The sequence below is a fragment of the Salmo salar genome, chromosome 04 (genome assembly GCF_965601325.2).
Source record: "Salmo salar chromosome 04, fSalSal1, whole genome shotgun sequence".
In the NCBI taxonomy this organism is placed as follows: domain Eukaryota; kingdom Metazoa; phylum Chordata; class Actinopteri; order Salmoniformes; family Salmonidae; genus Salmo; species Salmo salar.
The window spans coordinates 66,141,964-66,160,077 of record NC_138294.1 but is presented as its reverse complement, the minus strand read 5'-3'; the positions used below and the strand labels follow the sequence as shown (position 1 = coordinate 66,160,077).

At 42.0% G+C, this 18,114-nt stretch overlaps 1 protein-coding gene across 2 annotated transcripts in view; it reads left to right on the top strand.

The window, feature by feature from the left end:
* Nucleotides 1-17,272, top strand: part of LOC106603454 (cell surface glycoprotein MUC18) — a 101,664-nt gene extending 84,392 nt beyond the window's left edge. Inside the window, exons 2-16 of one of the 2 annotated variants that reach the window (XM_014197164.3) lie at nucleotides 1,414-1,538; nucleotides 1,825-2,059; nucleotides 2,454-2,524; nucleotides 2,622-2,709; nucleotides 2,960-3,139; nucleotides 3,862-3,989; nucleotides 4,443-4,587; nucleotides 8,311-8,426; nucleotides 8,575-8,716; nucleotides 9,005-9,135; nucleotides 11,860-12,007; nucleotides 12,677-12,712; nucleotides 14,962-15,091; nucleotides 15,345-15,462; nucleotides 15,608-17,272. In XM_014197164.3, coding sequence (XP_014052639.1) covers nucleotides 1,414-1,538; nucleotides 1,825-2,059; nucleotides 2,454-2,524; nucleotides 2,622-2,709; nucleotides 2,960-3,139; nucleotides 3,862-3,989; nucleotides 4,443-4,587; nucleotides 8,311-8,426; nucleotides 8,575-8,716; nucleotides 9,005-9,135; nucleotides 11,860-12,007; nucleotides 12,677-12,712; nucleotides 14,962-15,091; nucleotides 15,345-15,462; nucleotides 15,608-15,628 — 1,814 coding nt within the window. In that variant the 3' untranslated portion in view covers nucleotides 15,629-17,272. Of the gene's footprint in view, nucleotides 1-1,413; nucleotides 1,539-1,824; nucleotides 2,060-2,453; nucleotides 2,525-2,621; nucleotides 2,710-2,959; nucleotides 3,140-3,861; nucleotides 3,990-4,442; nucleotides 4,588-8,310; nucleotides 8,427-8,574; nucleotides 8,717-9,004; nucleotides 9,136-11,859; nucleotides 12,008-12,676; nucleotides 12,713-14,961; nucleotides 15,092-15,344; nucleotides 15,463-15,602 lie in introns of both variants that reach the window. The other variant, XM_045717159.2, reaches the window with a different exon arrangement.
* The last annotated feature ends 842 nt before the right edge of the window (nucleotides 17,273-18,114 follow it).

Sequence of the window (18,114 nt, the reverse complement as noted above, 5' to 3'; positions counted from 1 at the left end):
GATATCTCCACCATGAATGGGAGGCTTCATTTGGGGCATGTCTCTGTCTGTCTGGCTCAGACAGGGTATTACTGTAGATAGAGATCTGGGTGGAGGCTACCTACTGGAGAACACAATAACAATGTGGTAAACAAAAACAACACGTATTTTAAGCCTGTCTCAGAGAGTGTTTGTGTGGCTCAGCTCCAATGTAGTGGGAAGAAGCTTGAGAGCAACATTACCAGCGAATCTTTGAAGGGACCTTCAAACCAGACCTGAGTGTGAAACATGATTATAACACAATTCAATTACTATTGCGTATTTCATTGTTACTTACAATTACAAAACCCTGCAATAGCAACCTATAGAACTTTTCTTTGGGTAGCTGTGTGACCCTAGACAGAACTTCCCAGATCTGGCAAGAATAGTGCTATATTCCACATCCTATAAAAACAGTTGTCTTTATAACACTGTTATTGGTCAAACAGGCTCTGTCTTGTGTCTGGAGGTTCCCATGACGATTCTGATGGGACAGTTTTAGGCTAGTTTGTTGGCTCTGTTGCAGGTTAACAGGGAACATTGCAGTAATTCTTCAATCTGTTTGTAAAACAAGCCTTTTCTCTGTGCTGGCGGCTGACTCGCTTAAGTGCTGGACACTGCCCAGTGCTGCTGGAGGGACCAGGGTGGGCCATGCTTCACACATTCCACACATTGTAACATCTCTGCCCTCTGCTAGCCAGCCACATAGTCTAGTTCTCACACCGTTAGAGCGGTTAAAACACTGGTCCCACTGATCCATAGATGATCTGTCACGTCCTGACCAGTAAAGGGGTCATTTGTCATTGTAGTATGGTCAGGGCGTGGCAGGGGGTGTTGTTTTGGTGTGCTTTGGGGTTGGTTTATTTAGAGGGGATTTGTTCTAGTTTTCATTTTCTATGTTCATTTTCTATGTGTGGCCGAGTATGGTTTCCAATCAGAGGCACGTGTCTTTCTTTGTCTCTGATTGGAAGCCATACTTAGGCAGCCTGTTTTTTCCTGTGGGTTGTGGGTGGTTGTTTTTCGTATAGTCTATGTTACCTTACGGAACTGTCGTGTGTCGTTTTGCTATTCTTTAAGTGTTCACGTTACTCTAATAAAAGAAGATGAGCACTCTACATGCTGCGCTTTGGTTTAATTCTTCAGACAGCCATGACATGATCCATCAGTTTGCAATAGAGTAAACATTCTGGCTCCCACACTGTGCCTGTGTCATTATAGTATGGCACAATAGTGGCAATAAATAATAGTATTTTGAAATCAGTTTTTTGGAGATAAAACATTAAACTGAATGCTAAAACATGAATATTCAAAGCCTGCTTTTTGCCTGCCAGACATGTTGTTGTTGTCCTTGATGAGACAAGATACTGACTGGGGTGTTGTGTTTGCTGTTTGCAGCCTGGGCCAAGGTGGACATGACCATGGAGGAGAGTGTGGAGGTGTACCTGGGCGACTCAGCAGGCATCCCCTGCCAGTACGTCTTCAGTGAGCAGCCCAGAGCGTTCATGATCCAGTGGTTTGTGGTGAGTACTTCTGGACCATTATCTGCACCCCCTCCTGACTCACCCATCCACCCACTCAGTCTATCTCTCTCTTTCTATGTATCTCACACACAGACACACACACACCAGTTTGTTTCAATGTACGGTGCAAGGTGTTTTTGACATTCAACCTAGTTCATTTTCTAAATTGAACGAAATTAGCTCAACCTATGCCTGGTGGCCCTTTCGCTTGTACAAGTGTATAACAGGACAAATATCAGCACCGCCCAAATTATTATTATTATTATTTGTATCTTCTTCCCTACAGAGAAATCCCAGTAGCAGTAGCCGGGAGCGGATCTACTATGGTGACAATGCACAGCAGATAGTGGACGATGGTACAGATTTCACGGGCCGCATCACGGTGTCCAACGTCGGGGACAAGGAGGGTGTGCTGCTGACCATCCAGGATGTCCAGCTGACTGACGAGAGGGAGTTCTTCTGCCAGGTCAACGGCATGGCTGCAGGCAACGGAGAAGGCAAGACCCACCTCAGGGTGTTCGGTAAGACATTGGAGCATCAATCTCTTCCTAGCCTGGGGGGGGGGTCCAGATCTGTTTGTGCTTGATCCAATTCCTCTCTCTACTGACCATTTGACATTTGAGTCATTTAGCAGAAGCTCTTATCCAGAAAGACTTACAGTAGTGAGTGCATACATTTTCATACTTCTTTCTCCTACTTGTCCCCTTTGGGAATTTAACCCTCAACCCTGGCGTTGAAAGCCACACAGGAGCCCCAACTCATCTCTCTTTGTTAATTTTTTGATATCCCAATGATAGAGGATTTGGTTACAGCACATACAGTATGAGTACATGCTCTGCCCATTACCATGTGTTTCAGTGGTTATTGATAGAATGCTTGTTTGCATTGATTATGCCATTTTATATTTTAATCCAGATCCTCCAATGGCCCCAGTAATTGAAGGTGTCCATGCTGGAATCTCTGTGACCAACGAGCTGCCATCAAAGGTAGGCATTAGTCAGTCCACTTGAGTACATCTCACTTTAGCTCTCAGTCCATGAAAGCACCATTGAACAAGCAATCTTTTTCTCTGTGTGTGTACAGATTGCATCCTGTGAGGCAAGGAATGGCTTCCCCAGACCCAACATCACCTGGTACCGTGGCATCAGCCCACTGACCCCCACACATGGCCGTGAGTAGCAGGAATACCAATACAAAAGAACACATCTTAGAGCAGTTTTAACATCTTCACTGCCGCTCTCACTAATGGACTATTGGAGAAAAACTAGTCAAGCAATTATCTTGTTTTGACTCCATGTGGTGATACTCACAACTGTCACTGAAATACTACATGTTGTCGTTACATGAAGAATTGTTTCCGGAAATCATCTATCTACCAGCCTGTGATGGTAGCTAAATCAGTGTTTTCTCACCCCTCCCAGAGATCAACGTGGTAATTCTGGTGACCCGTGAGTCCAGCGGCTTCTACACAGTCCAGAGTGAGCTGCAATATAAAGTTGCCAAAGAGGACAAGGATGTCCTGTTCTCCTGTGAGGTCAGCTACTACGTCCCAGGAGCTGTGAGGACGGCTGAGTCCAAGGGCATCAACATCACTGTGCACTGTAAGGACCCAACTAACTCCATATCTTATACCCCAGACATGCTATTTCTAACCACACAACTTATGCTGACTCAGCATGCTTTCGGGCAGCAGGTAACCTAGTGGTTAGAGCGTTGGGCCAGTAACCGAAAGTTTGCTCGATTAAATCCCCGAGCTGACAAGGTAAAAATCTGTCGTTCTGCCCCTGAACAAGGCAGTTAACCCACTGTTCCTAGGCCATCATTGTAAATAAGAATTTGTTCTTAACTGACTTGCTTAGTTAAATAAAGGTTGATTAAAAAATAATCAATTGAATGTAATGCTAACTAGAGCTAATGCTACTTCAGTGTGTTAATGGTGCTCTCCAATTGTTTTTATGACTGTCCCTACCATGAAACTAGTTGGGTGGTCACTGATGTTTCTCTCTACAACACCCAAGTTAAAGCCTATGAAATGATATCAGCCTACCTCAAACAAGTCAACAGCTTCTGGGCTGTCAAAGTAGTAGGCCAACTAATGTATCCCAAACCCACCCATCTTTGGCGCTCTTCAATTTTAGCCCACAATATTTTCTCAATGTATCTAGTGTTGTTTGAACCAATTTTGCACACCATGACAGCAATGACAAAACACAAACTCTGCTGTTGTCAATGCTGAGTAAATGACTGGCTTGTAAAGCGGATTAGCCTAGTGACTTTACCAGGCATTGCATAGCCACGTTGATTTATGGGTTTTGTCCCGCAGACCCCACAACCGTTGTCGAACTGTGGAAGGAATCCCCCCAGGGCCTGGTCAAAGAGGGGGACACTGTGGAGATCCGTTGCCAAGGCGATGGCAACCCCCCACCGCCCTTCACTTTCAACCGAGAACAAGTAAGAATGGCCCTCTTTTCTGTGAATGTTTTTTTATATGCAGACTCAGGCCTTGGAGTAGAAGTGTAGGCCTTGTGAACAGGATCGCATCATGTCTGACCCTGTGGCTCTGGGATAAATCTTTGGACCCTTTCAAGGTCTGTGACTGACTGGAGATCAACATTCTCAGGATGGAATAGTTCTCAGTCCCGTGTGTTCATTTGACCACAACAACACATTTGAGGGGTTCCCCTGTTGGGTCTCAAGACTGGGATGTGGATAGAGGCATGGTTTGGTCATTTAGAGGGTCACAGGAACATGTTAAAGGGTTTATGTAGCTCACAGTAACCAGACTAATTCAGCTGTTGTTTGGGTGTGACTTAAAGGGATAGTTCATCCCAAAATCAAAGATTTATTAGCCTAAATGTAGATCCTGTAATATGACAGTGTAAACCTGATGTTGTCCCCTCTCAGGAGCAGGAGACAGCCTTGGAGGCCAGCGATGACACATTGGTGCTGAGGGAGGTGACGCGTGGGGACAGCGGGGTCTACCAGTGCCGCTCTCTGGATCTGGACACTTACGAGGAGGTCATGGGAGACGTGCAGCTCATTGTCCACTGTGAGTTAGCTAACACACGCACACACTGAAACATGTGCATGCACACACATGTATTTATGCTCTTTTGGTTTGGACTGGAAGTGGTTGAATTGCTCAGAGATTGATACTAAGAGTATTAATGTCCGTCAGCTGCTTGACTGAGTTTCACACCATCGATAATTTGATTACCAAGATAGACAGCTCTGCTGTTGTCTTCCACTCACTCACTGTCACTGCATCACTTAACTACTCATTAACCTTGTATGGCAGTGGGTTAAATCAGGGTGACACAGAGTGTTTCTTGGTTGTCTTAAACAAATCTACTTTGAAACAAAAGTATACACCTTATGGGCTTACAAAAAAGACAACTGTACCATGTCAGATATAGAGCTGAAATGTATTGAATTTAGAGTGTGCATCCCAATATTACACTTTATATACAGTACCAGTCAAAGGTTTGGACACACCTACTCATTCAAACGTTTTTCTTTCTTTTTACTATTTTCTACATTGTAGAATAATAGTGAAGACATCAAAACTATGAAATAACACATATGGAATCATGTAGTAACCAAAAAAGTGTTAACCTGTTACGGCTAGGGGGCAGCATTTGCACGTCTGGATAAAAAAAATGTACCCGATTTAATCTGGTTACTAATCCTACCCAGTAACTAGAATATGCATATACTTATTATATATGGATAGAAAACACTCTAAAGTTTCAAAAACTGTTTGAATGGTGTCTGTGAGTATAACAGAACTCATTTGGCAGGCAAAACCCTGAGACATTTTCTGACAGGAAGTGGATACCTGATGTGTTGTATTACCTTTAAACCTATCCCATTGAAAAACACAGGGGCTGAGGAATATTTTGGCACTTCCTATTGCTTCCACTAGATGTCACCAGCCTTTACAAAGTGTTTTGAGTCTTCTGGAGGGAGATCTGACCGAACAAGAGCCATGGAACGATGATGTCCCATTAGACACCTGGCGCGCGAGTTCATGTTGGGTACCCTCGTTCCAATACGTTATAAAAGAGTATGCATTCGTCCACCTTGAATATTATTCATGTTCTGGTTAAAAAAGGCCCTAATGATTTATGCTATACAACGTTTGACATGTTTGAACGAACGTAAATATATTTTTTCACCTCGTTCATGACGAGAAGTCCGGCTGGCTTAGATCATGTGCTAACAAGACGGAGATTTTTGGACATAAATGATGAGCTTTTTTGAACAAAACTACATTCGTTATGGACCTGTGATACCTGGAAGTGACATCTGATGAAGAGAATCAAAGGTAATGGATTATTTACATAGTATTTTCGATTTTAGATCTCCCCAACATGACGTCTAGTCTGTATCGCAACGCGTATTTTTCTGGGCGCAGTGCTCAGATTATTGCAAAGTGTGATTTCCCAGTAAGGTTATTTTTAAATCTGGCAAGTTGATTGCGTTCAAGAGATGTAAATCTATAATTCTTTAAATGACAATATAATATTTTACCAATGTTTTCTAATTTTAATTATTTAATTTGTGACGCTGACTTGACTGCCGGTTATTGGAGGGAAACAATTTCCTCAACATCAATGCCATAGTAAAACGCTGTTTTTGGATATAAATATGAACTTGATAGAACTAAAAATGCATGCATTGTCTAACATAATGTCCTAGGAGTGTCATCTGATGGAGATTGTAAAAGGTTAGTGCATCATTTTAGCTGGTTTTATGGTTTTGGTGACCCTGTCTTTGACTTGACAAAACATTACACACAACTCTTGTAAATGTACTGTCCTAACATACTCTAAATTTATGCTTTCGCCGTAAAACCTTTTTGAAATCGTAAAACGTGGTTAGATTAAGGAGATGTTTATCTTTCAAAGGGTGTAAAATAGTTGTATGTTTGAAAAATTTGAATTTTGACATTTATTTGGATTCAAATTTGCCGCTCTTGAAATGCACCTGCTGTTGATGGAGTGCACCACGGGTGGCACGCTAGCGTCCCACCTAGCCCATAGAGGTTAAACAAATCAAATATTATACATTTGATATTCTTCAAAGTAGCCACCCTTTGCCTTGATGACAGCTTTGCACACTCTTGGCATTCTCTCAACCAGCTTCATGAGGTAGTCACCTGGAATGCATTTCAATTAACAGGTGTGCCTTGTTAAAAGTTAATTTGTGGAATTTCTTTCCTCCTTAATGCATTTGAGCCAATCAGTTGTGTTGTTACAAGGTAGGGGTGGTATACAGAAGATAGCCCTATTTGGTAAAAGACCAAGTCCATATTATGGCAAGAACAGAGCAAAGAGAAACAACAGTCCATCATTACTTTAAGACATGAAGGTCAGTCAATATGGAAAATTTCAAGAACTTTGAATGTTTGTTCAAGTGCAGAAGTAAAAATTAATCAAGCGCTTTGATGAAACTGGCTCTCATGACGACCGCCACAGGAAAGGAAGACCCAGAGTTACCTCTGCTGCAGAGGAATAGTTAATTACAGTTACCAGCCTCAGAAATTGCAGCCCAAATAAATGCTTCACAGAGTTCAAGTAACAGACACATCTCAACATCAACTGTTCAGAGGAGACTGTGAATCAGGCCTTCATGGTCCAATTGCTGCAAAGAAACCACTACTAAAGGACACCAATAAGAAGAAGAGACTTGCTTGGGCCAAGAAAGACGAGCAATGGACATTAGACTGGTGGAAATCTGTCCTTTGGTCTGATGAGTCCAAATTATAGAGTTTTGGTTCTAACCAACGGATGATCTCCGCATGTGTGGTTTCCACCGTGAAGCATGGAGGAGGAGGTGTGATGGTGTGGGGGTGCTTTGCTGGTGACACTGTCTATGATTTATATATAATTCAAGGCACACTTAACCAGCATGGCTACCACAGAATTCTTCAGCGATACGCCATCCCATCTGGTTTGGGCATAGTGGGACTATCATTTGTTTTTCAACAGGACAATGACCCAACACACCTCCAGCCTGTGTAAGGGGTATTTTACCAAGAAGGAGAGTGATGGAGTGCTGCATCAGATGACCTGGCCTCCACAATCACCCGACCTCAACCCAGTTGAGATGGTTTGGGATGAGTTGTACCGCAAAGTGAAGGAAAAGCAGCCTACAAGTGCTCAGCATATTTGGGAACTCCTTCAAGACTGTTGGAAAAGCATTCCAGGTGAAGCTGGTTGAGAGAATGCCAAGAGTGTTCAAAGCTGTCATCAAGTCAAAGGGTGGCTACTTTAAAGAATCTAAAATATATTTTGATTTGTTTAACACTTTTTTTTTTATTACTACATGATTCCATATGTGTCATTTCATAGTTTTGATGTCTTCACTATTATTCTACAATGTAGAAAATAGTTTAAATGAAGAAAAACCCTTGAATGAGTGGGTGTGTCCAAACTTTTGACTGGCACTGTACATCACTGAACACTGAAATATAACAAAACTGTTGGACATAGAAACACCGGATTTTCAGTGTAAAAAAAACAAATGTTTATTAATTATGAAAAATATGAATAACATTCCACCCATGAGTCCACTAGGTAATTTGATTGCAGGAAAGGGCTATGATCATTTAATTGATGTCAACATTTTCACAGTCGATAAATATTATGATTTGCAGTGGTGTAACTCAAATCAAGAAAACATTTGATTGGAATAAGGTTGCATGGACCACACACACCAGCATGTCACTTAGCCATGTTTCTTCTTCACATCATGTTTCTCTCTCCAGATCTGGACCCAGCCCTGGTGGTGCCCAAAGACTCAGAGATCATGTTCAAAGGAGAGAGCCTGACTGCTACCTGCAACGCTCTGTCTTCTCTGGAAACCTTCACTGTCTGGTTCAAGGTACAATACACCCTGTAATAAGCACCAACTTAGTGCTTTAAATGCAACACAGTTATAAGACTGACATAACCATGTCGCTTGCCAAATGTAGCTAATCATGTGTTGTTATTCAGTTGTGGACTTAGTCTAGTTTTTTTCCTGTGTGAAGAATGGGCAGCAGGTTGGCACAGGCCACATGCTGTTTCTGCAGGATGCCACGTATGACACAGCAGGAGAGTACGTGTGTGAGGTGACTGTTCCTTCTCTGCCTGGACTGCACACCTCTGGTTCTGTCCACATCATCGTCCAGGGTGAGTCACCAAACCATCATTTCTGAGGAATTCCCCATCAGAGGGTACACATCTTTGCTTTAGCCCAACACTATCACTCCTTGGTGATTAGTTGGATCAGGTGTTATAGTAAAGGCATAAAACAAAAATGTGCTTCCACCCTGGGGTTCTCACCAGGAATAGATTGAGAAACACTGAGTTTGTCAGATCAGATGTTTTCATACCTAACAAGCGGTCTTTAGCAGAGTCGCTCTGGATAAGAGCGTCTGCTAAATGACGTAAATGTAAATGTCTATATGTGTCCCCCAGGTGCTCCCCAGATGAAGGATGCTGACAGGGAGGTGGAGATGGAGGAGGGAGCTGGGAAGTGGGTGAACCTGAGCTGTGAGGCACATGCACACCCCCTGCCCACCATCTCTTGGACTGTCACTGGCAGCCAGGTAAAACAGGGCTTGGCAGCGCACTGGGCAGTTAACGTACACTACATTACCAAAAGTATGTGGACACCTGCTCATCGAACATCTCATTCCAAAATCATGGGCATTAATATGGAGTTGGTTCCCCCATTGCTGCTATAACAGCCACTCTTCTGGGAAGGCTTTCCACTAGATGTTGGAACATTGCTGCGGGGACTTGCTTCCATTCAGCCACAAGAGCATTAGTGAGGTCGGGCACTGATGTTGGGCGATTAGGCCTGGATCGCAGTCCGCGTTCCAATTCATCCCAAAGGAGTTCGATGGTGTTCAAATCAAATCAAACTTTATTTGTCACATGCGCCGAATACAACAGGTTACCGTGAAATGCTTACTTAAAAGCCCTTAACCAACAGTGCAGTTCAAGAAAGAGTTAAGAAAATATTTACCAAATAAAAAGTTAAAAGTAACACAATAAAATAACAATAAGCTTGCCAGCCAAAGCTTGGAATTGAGCATGGTGATCTTAGACTTGTGTGCCGCTGCTCGGCCATGGAAACACATTTCATGAAGCTCCCGACGAGCAGTTCTTATGCTGACGTTGTTTCCAGAGGAAGTTTGGAACTCGGTAGTGAGTGTTGCAATCGAGGACAGACGATGTGTATGCACTTCAGCGGTCCAGTTCTGTGAGCTTGTGTGGCTGACTACTTCGGGGCTGAGGTGTTCTTGCTCCTAGACGTTTCCACTTCACAATAACGGCACTTATAGTTGACCGGGCAGCTCTAGCAGGACAGACATTTGACAAATTTACTTGTTGGAAAGGTGGCATCCTTGACAGTGCCACGTTGAAAGTCACTGAGCTGTTCATTAAGGCCATTATACTGCCAATGTTTGTCTATGGAAATTGCATGGCTGTGTGCATTGATTTTATACCCCTGTCAGCAACAGGTGGGGCTGAAATAGTTAAATCCAGTAATTTGAAGGGGTGTCTGTCACATCCTGACCAGTATAGGGGTTATTTGTTATTGTAGTTTGGTCAGGACGTGGCAGGGGGTATTTGTTTTATGTGGTTCGGGTTGTATGTGTATGTAGAGGGGTGTTTGGTTTATGTATTCCGGGGTTTTTTGTACTGTTCAATGTTAGTATATTTCTATGTTCTGTCTAGTCTATTGTAGTTCTATGTTTAGTTTCTTGGGGTTGCACCTTTAATTGGAAGCAGCTGGTTATCGTTGCTTCTGATTGAAGGTCCTATAATTAGGAGTTTGTTTTCATGGGGTTTTGTGGGAGGTTGTTCTTGTTTTGCTGTATGTTGCCTTCAAGACGGTTTTTCGTCGTTTTGTTGTTTATAAGTGTTCACATTAAATGTCTAATTATGAGCACTCAACCCGCTGCGCCTTGGTCCCTTCCTCACGACCAACGTTACAGTGTCCACATACTTTTGTATTTATAGATTATGTGGGCATATTTACAGTTGAAGTCTGCAGTTAACATACACTTGGCTTGGAGTCATTAAAACTCGTTTTTCAACCACTCCACAGATTTCTTGTTAACAAACTATAGTTTTGGCAAGTCTGTTAGGATATATACTTTGTGCATGACACAAGTAATTTTTCCAACAATTGTTTACAGACAGATTATTTCAGTTATAATTCACTGTATCACAATTCCAGTGGGTCAGAAGTTTACATACACTAAGTTGACTGTGCCTTTAAACAGCTTGGAAAATTCCAGAAAATTATGTCATGGCTTTAGAAGATTCTGATATTCTAATTGACATCATTTGAGTCAATTGGAGGTGTACCTGTGGATGTATTTCAAGGCCTACCTTCAAACTCAGTGCCTCTTTGCTTGACATCATGGGAAAATCAACTAAGACCTCCGAAAAATAATTGTAGACCTCCACAAGTCTGGTTCATCCTTGGGAGCAATTTCCAAACGCCTGAAGGTACCACGTTCATCTGTACAAACAATAGTACGCAAGTATAAACACCATGGGACCACGCAGCCGTCATACCACTCAGGAAGGAGACGCATTCTGTGTCCTAGAGATGAACATACTTTGGTGCGAAAAGTGCAAATTAATCCCAGAACAACAGCAAAGGACCTTGTGAAGATGCTGGAGGAAACAGGTACAAAATTATCTATATCCACAGTAAAACGAGTCCTATATCGACGTAACCTGATAGGCCGTTCAGCAAGGAAGAAGCCACTGCTCCAAAACCTCCATAAGAAAGTCAGACTACGGTTTGCAACTGCACATGGGGACAAAGATCATACTTTTTGGAGAAATGTCCTCTGGTCTGATGAAACAAAAATAGAACTGTTTGTGTGAAGCTTGTGGAAGGCTACCCGTAACGTTTGACCCAAGTTAAACAATTTAAAGGCAATGCTACAAAATACTAATTGAGTGTATGTAAACTTCTGACCCACTGGGAATGTGATGAAAGAAATAAAATATGAAATAAATCATTCTCTCTACTATTATTCTGATATTTCACATTCTTAAAATAAAGTGAGGATCCTAACTGACCTAAAACAGGGAATTTTTACTTGGATTAAATGTCAGGAATTGTGAAAAACTGAGTTTAAATGTATTTGGCTAAGGTGTATGTAAACTTCTGACTTCAACTGTACATTGCATGAATGTATGATTTTAAAACATTAAAATCTAATTTTCTTGGTGTATCTGTTCCAATGCACATTGGTGTGACTGGTGACATGACATTGGTGTGTGTGCTTGTGTGTTGACAGAGCTGGCGTGAGGTGCTGACTAGCGCCACGGAGCACAGCACTATCAGCCTGGTGTCCGTCAAAGTGACCTCTGACATCACAGCCTTCTGCAACGCCACCAACGAGATGGGCACAGAGGCAAAGTCTTTCAGCATCAGCATCAGTGCCAGTAAGCCACCCTGCCATATACTGTACACTACATAGGAATATATAGGCATACACACTGAGTGTACAAAACATAAGGAACACCTAATATTGAGTTAGACCCCCTTTTGCCCTCAGAACAGCCTCATGGACTCTACAAGGTGTTGAAAGCGTTCCACAGGGACGCTGGCCCATGTTGACTCCATTGCTTCCCACAGTTGTGTCAAGTTGGCTGGATGTCCTTTGGGTGGTGGACCGTTCTTGATACACACGGGAAACTGTTGAGTGTGAAAAACCCAGCAGCGTTGCAGTTCTTGACACACTCAAACCAGTGCGCCTGGCACCTACTACCATACCCCATTCAAAGGCACCTATATCATGTCTTGCCCATTCACCCTCTGAATGGCACACATACACAATCCATGTCTCAATTGTCTCAAGGCTTAAAAAACATTATTTAACATGTCTCCTCCCCTTCATCTACACTGATTGAAGTGGATTTAACAAGTGACATCAATAAGGGATCATAGCTTTCACCTGTATTCACCTGGTCTGTCTATGTCATGGAAAGAGCAGGTGTTCCTAATGTTTTGTATTTAGAATGTGTGGAATACTGTATATGGGCATATTATGTGGAAATATATTTGATGATGGGAACCCCTTACATTTTAAGTGTTGTTTTGCTTGTCCACAGTTCCCATGGTCACTTCAACTGCACCCTACTCACCTGGTAAGACAGATCTTGCTGATTAGAACAGGAGCATCCTCCTTGCGTGTTTGATAACCCTAAACAGTGGGAAGTTAGACGGAGTATAGAGAGGAAACAGCATCAACTTGTGGGGTGGGATTCGTACCCATGCCACTATGGATAACGCTCCAGCACTGTTTCTCTTCTTCTTAACCTTTGAATCACTCTGATCCAGTTGAGAAGCGCTTTTAGATTGTTTCTTTGCTTTTTCTCAACTTTGTTTTCATTCTCTCTGAATACACACCAATCCAGACCATGAAGGATTAGCCAACAAGGCAGCTAAATCATTCATGATTTTCATACGGACATAGTGTTTGCAGGAAAAGGCGGGAGAATTGGCTTTGCTCATCGCCTGTGGGTACATTGAAAATGATGTGTGACAGAGAAAAATCTAATAGAAAAAAAAGAACAAGACCACACTTAGGTGTTGGACATCCTTATATTTTCCTAATGTTTTTCCAGATAAATCTGTAATTACAGTTTGTCTAGCATTTCGAGAAATGTTTTGAAGTGGTTGAGTGCCAAAAACACATATATTGAGTTACATTTTGGGGAAGTTAATGCGCTGTCTCACTGTTTTTATTGAGCTGTTGCAATAGAAGTTCTTATAAACCCATATTGTTCCTTTTAACAAGGGCTTACTCCATGTTTAAAGAGAGGAGTTAATAGTTCTGGTAGGGAGGAACACTCTAATTTCCTCCTGGGGGGATTGCACTGAAGTGTTGATGGCTCTGTCACAGGGGCAGGCCAGGGCTGGTTCCCTTCGCTCTCTGCCCAGTGTCTGGAGCACTCACTCACAAACATGAGAGTTGAAGCTGCTCACTGGGCGCATTTCAACGTAGATTATTGGGTAATATTGGGTTGAGGCATTAATCATTTAGATTACAACAACCTATATTCACCCACTCTAAAATATAGTTGTATTTCCAATGTTCAACTATCTAAAAGCACAACCAAATTTCAATGGAAAAACAAGGTCTCACTTTTGGTTTAATTGTCACCCAAATGTCTATCACTGCGCTTTCAACCATTTAAAAGCACAGCAAAGTTCCAATGGGAATACAATGTCAGATATTTGGTTTATTTATACAACAGATTGTGATATCGTTGAGATTACATTAAATGTACATGGTGCAAGTTCAAGATTCTGTGCAGATTATTACAGTAATTGTGACGATCTCTACAGACCTGCGATGTATGCTCTCTTGAACATGCACACTTTATTGATTACTTAATAAGAAATGTATAGTTATAGTAACTTCAAAATGTGGCCATGGATGTGTTACACTTTTAAGGTTGAACGTTACATTTGTTTGTAAGATAGCCTTAACTTTATGCTATTTACTGTAATACAAAAGTTATATTGAATTGTTTGGTTGACAAGACAACCAAATATCAACATTTAAAGATGTATCTACTGCTTGGACAGTTTCACCTGAGCCACTGGCTTCATGCAATTCTTGAACTATTATTTTTGATTCTGCAATATAAATTTAAAGGTAATTTCCGATTGTGCTGACATATGCAGCGTTTACCGTGAATGCAGTCACTGTTAAAGCGGGAACATTGTCTTTAAATTTCACCCTGTAAAGCTGAAGTTCCGCAATGTGGATTGAATAGAGCCCTTGATCTGTTTCCCATCTGCTTCTTATGACTTGGCCCATAAATCATGACCAATATCATCATACTCTAACACTGTTCTACAACCTGGATCCCAGGACTCCCTGGAATAAATGTAAGATGTTACTCAGTGGACTGTCCTGGCTAGTGGTTATCCTCCACATCTTCCTATGTTTTGTCCTACTAGAAGAGGATGGGCCTCCCATCTGAGCTGGGTTCCTCTCTGTGTTTCTTCCTTGTAGGTTTTTTTTCCTGACCACTATGCTTCTGATTTTGCTTCTACTAGCTCTTTGGGGTCTTGGCCGGGTTATTTACTGCAAACACTTTGTGACAATTGCTGATGTAAAAAGTTGTCACAACTGCTTTGACAACTGCTGATGTAGACAAATCTGAGTCATTTTGGCCTTATGTTGTCTGTCTAGGGATGTTTTCACTTGTTTTGTATGCTAGGGCCACTTTCACATGGGGTTATGGGTTACTGGTCACACATGTATAGGCAGCACAGGTAACCAGGAAACGTTTACTCATATCATGTCCGGATGATTCTCCATGATCAGGTATAAGCATTAACCTGAGTTTTCTCTCCCCTCTCCGTCTGTCTGTGTGTATAGCTGAAGGAAATGGTGTGATCATCGTGGTCGTCATCATCTGTATCCTCCTGCTGGCCGTCCTGGCCAGTGTGCTCTACTTCCTCCACAAGAAGGGCAAGATCCCCTGTGGTCGCTCTGGCAAGCAGGAAATGTGAGTATTCTACTTCAACAACTGGTCTAGGGCCAGGTTTTGTGTCTAGTTCTATAAGGTGGGTGCTACACATAGGTAGTGGATGAGGGTAAATTACAATGTAAATCACTCTGAGCACTTGAAAAAGTGTTATGTAAATGTATATGTTCATATTTTCATCCATAAATTAGTCATTCTGCCTCCAAGAATGTGATACTGTCCTCACTGGAGAGGAGTATTGAGAGGAAACTGAGTTTGTGCTCTCTATCCACAGCACCAAGGAGAACCCTAACAAAGATGGCATTGTGGTGGAGATGAAGACTGACACCAAGACCGAGGAGGCCGTTCTTCTGAAGGGCGTTAGCGGTGACAAGAATGGCCCCAGCGACCAGGTAACTATGAATATGAAAGCTATACGCTAAACAAAAGTAGCCTACTGTCTGTCTTTCTTGAATCTTGCATTGCCCACTGTAATGACATTTGTTGGTGTTTTTTCTCCCTTTCCTCTTTCCCTGTGTGCTTTTCCCTGGAGTAAAGTACATGGACCTGAGGAAGTGATATATGCAGAGGGCTGAGCTCTGACGTAGCCAGCCGAAGCTCTTCGCCACCCCACCAAATCCACCCACAAGCCAAGGCTAGACTACTGGAAGCCTTGGACAAAATTAGTTAGGACTCTAATTAGGAGTCAATCAATCACTTTCCCCACATTTGTGTTCAGCAGTATTCACCATATCTGGCCAAAACCACACAGGAACACACACGACTGATTTTAAGATGTTTGGAGGATGTTTTGATTGCTCCATTTTACCCTTTGTAATTTTACACAGTTTCCCCAAAGCCTTTTTACTCTCTCGTTTGCCGGTTTCAAGTGTACGATGATGACGTTCATTAATTGTGCGTTATAAACTTTGTGAACTGTATATATTATATATATATTTCGTTATTTAAGATATTTTGACACAGACCTTTCAAGTTCAGACTTCATGGTATTATCTGTTTATGGTCTCACTTAGTTTAGCTATTCATCCATGGTTTCTACATTATTTTATGGAGGGAATCTGGCCATAAATGACCACCAATATGTTTGTGGAGAAACGCCACGTCAACAGGTGTCTACATTTTCTCAGCAAAACTCATAATTTCAGAGTTATTCTCTTGTGAATTACTGTCAAGCTCTTGTACTGTTTGTAAATAATCGTAGCATAAGAACCGTTTGTAGCTGTGGCCTCGATTGTCTTTTTTTAAATGGCCTACTGCGTTATCTGCAGTGCCTGTGGAAATTTGTCTCACTTTGATGTAAGATACACTGAAATGTTTCTTTTTTTTATGATTTGCTGTTTATTTCTTTGTATTTGGGTGAGGGCCAAGGAGACCTGAAGGTCATTTTGTGTGTGATACATTTTGGATGCTTACTGTAAGTTATGTGCATGGAAGAAGCTGTTGCTTGCTCAAAGACTGCCTGATGTGCATCATTTACGGAATGATATGTTAAAAGGTATTATGATTTTTGATATTGTACACAAAGGGGAGAGTTTAATTGGTACAAATACTGTATGTTGTGATCCAAATATTGCCTTCAAGGTCATATTTTTGTGGTCATTGTAAGTGTTTAGTTGAAATGACACATTTTGTTCAGCCTGCTTACGTCCAGCCATAGGACTGCAGATAGTGGACGTTTGGTAGTATGACTCCAGTAAAGACACTGCTCTCAACTGTGTTCCTTTTATGTTCAGTCTGGTTTAGTTGTGTTGTAGTGTTCTGATGCTTATGGAAGGAAGAGGTCTGGACTTAACAGTGTTTGAATTACATTCATGTCGCCCAAAGACAGATCCCAACACGGGAAGAAAAAGCTTTTTGATGCCAGTATGTGGATGACTGGCCATCATGATGTGAAAACGTTTCACTGCTGGCCACCACCAACACTAAAAACAGCTTGTTGTGCAGTTGGCTCAGAAACAGAAACTTTTCTTGACGGGACAGTTATACCAGCTTCCTCCCATCCCAACCTCTTTCTTTGAGTGTTATGTTGCAAAAAGCTACTGTTGGACAGGAATGTTTGGACCTGCACAGTTCATTATTGGTTTATAATGTTCTGATTTTGCAAATGTGTGTAAATTAAGTACAGTTCTTGTGATTTGATGCTTGCCTTTTTATAATTATTTTTTGCAAGAAAATAATGCCAAATAAAAAAGCTACATTATCTTTTTCATTGTCATCTTTACACTAAATATTTAAAGAAAAGTTCATAGCAGAGAAATGAAAACTTACAAGTGCATTTCAATGGCTAAGGCACAATTGAAAATACATATTTCCACTGAGATTTAATTCACAACAGCCAAAATTGATTACGACATACACTACACCTCACTATGGTCTATAACAGAGACCCAGAATGTGATCGACGGGGGAAAGGGGTGAGTTCTCCCATCTTAACACTGTTATGCTGTCTCCTGGAGTGAGTACAGTAGCTTCAGATTTCCAGAGTGCATGCTTGGTGGGAGGAAGAGGATGTTCAACACAATAGTCAAGCCATGTTGGAACAGCAGATTTCATATGCATTTGAATGCTCTTACCAAATCTGCTCTTACCAGATTGGAAACAGTTCTCTTCTAGTATTATGATATTGGGGGGGGGGGGGGGGGGGGTTAGTGTTTGTCCTAACACACTGTCCAGGATACACTTCCACACTACATTCCCGCAGGAGGCAGCAGCAACCTTGTCTTGGTGCTGAGCCTGGTTGATAAGCACATCAGTTGCTGGCAATTAAGGTGATCGTCAGTCAGTGTCCCAGTTTGCAAGCCGTGAGGTTGTTGGTTTTGTTTGGTGGCCATAATGTCTTTCGTTTGGGCATGCCTTTGGTATTTTTCCTTTTTGTACATATGTTTTGTCACCATCTGAACGAATAATAATCTGCTTTGACTGGCAGAACAAGAAGTTAAGACGGAGCTGGCCCTGAACTCAGTAAGTTGCTGTCTCCTGGGCACATTGGGGGGGGGGGGGGGGGGGGGGAAGGTTAGTGAGGACCAACACGGTCCTCAAAATGC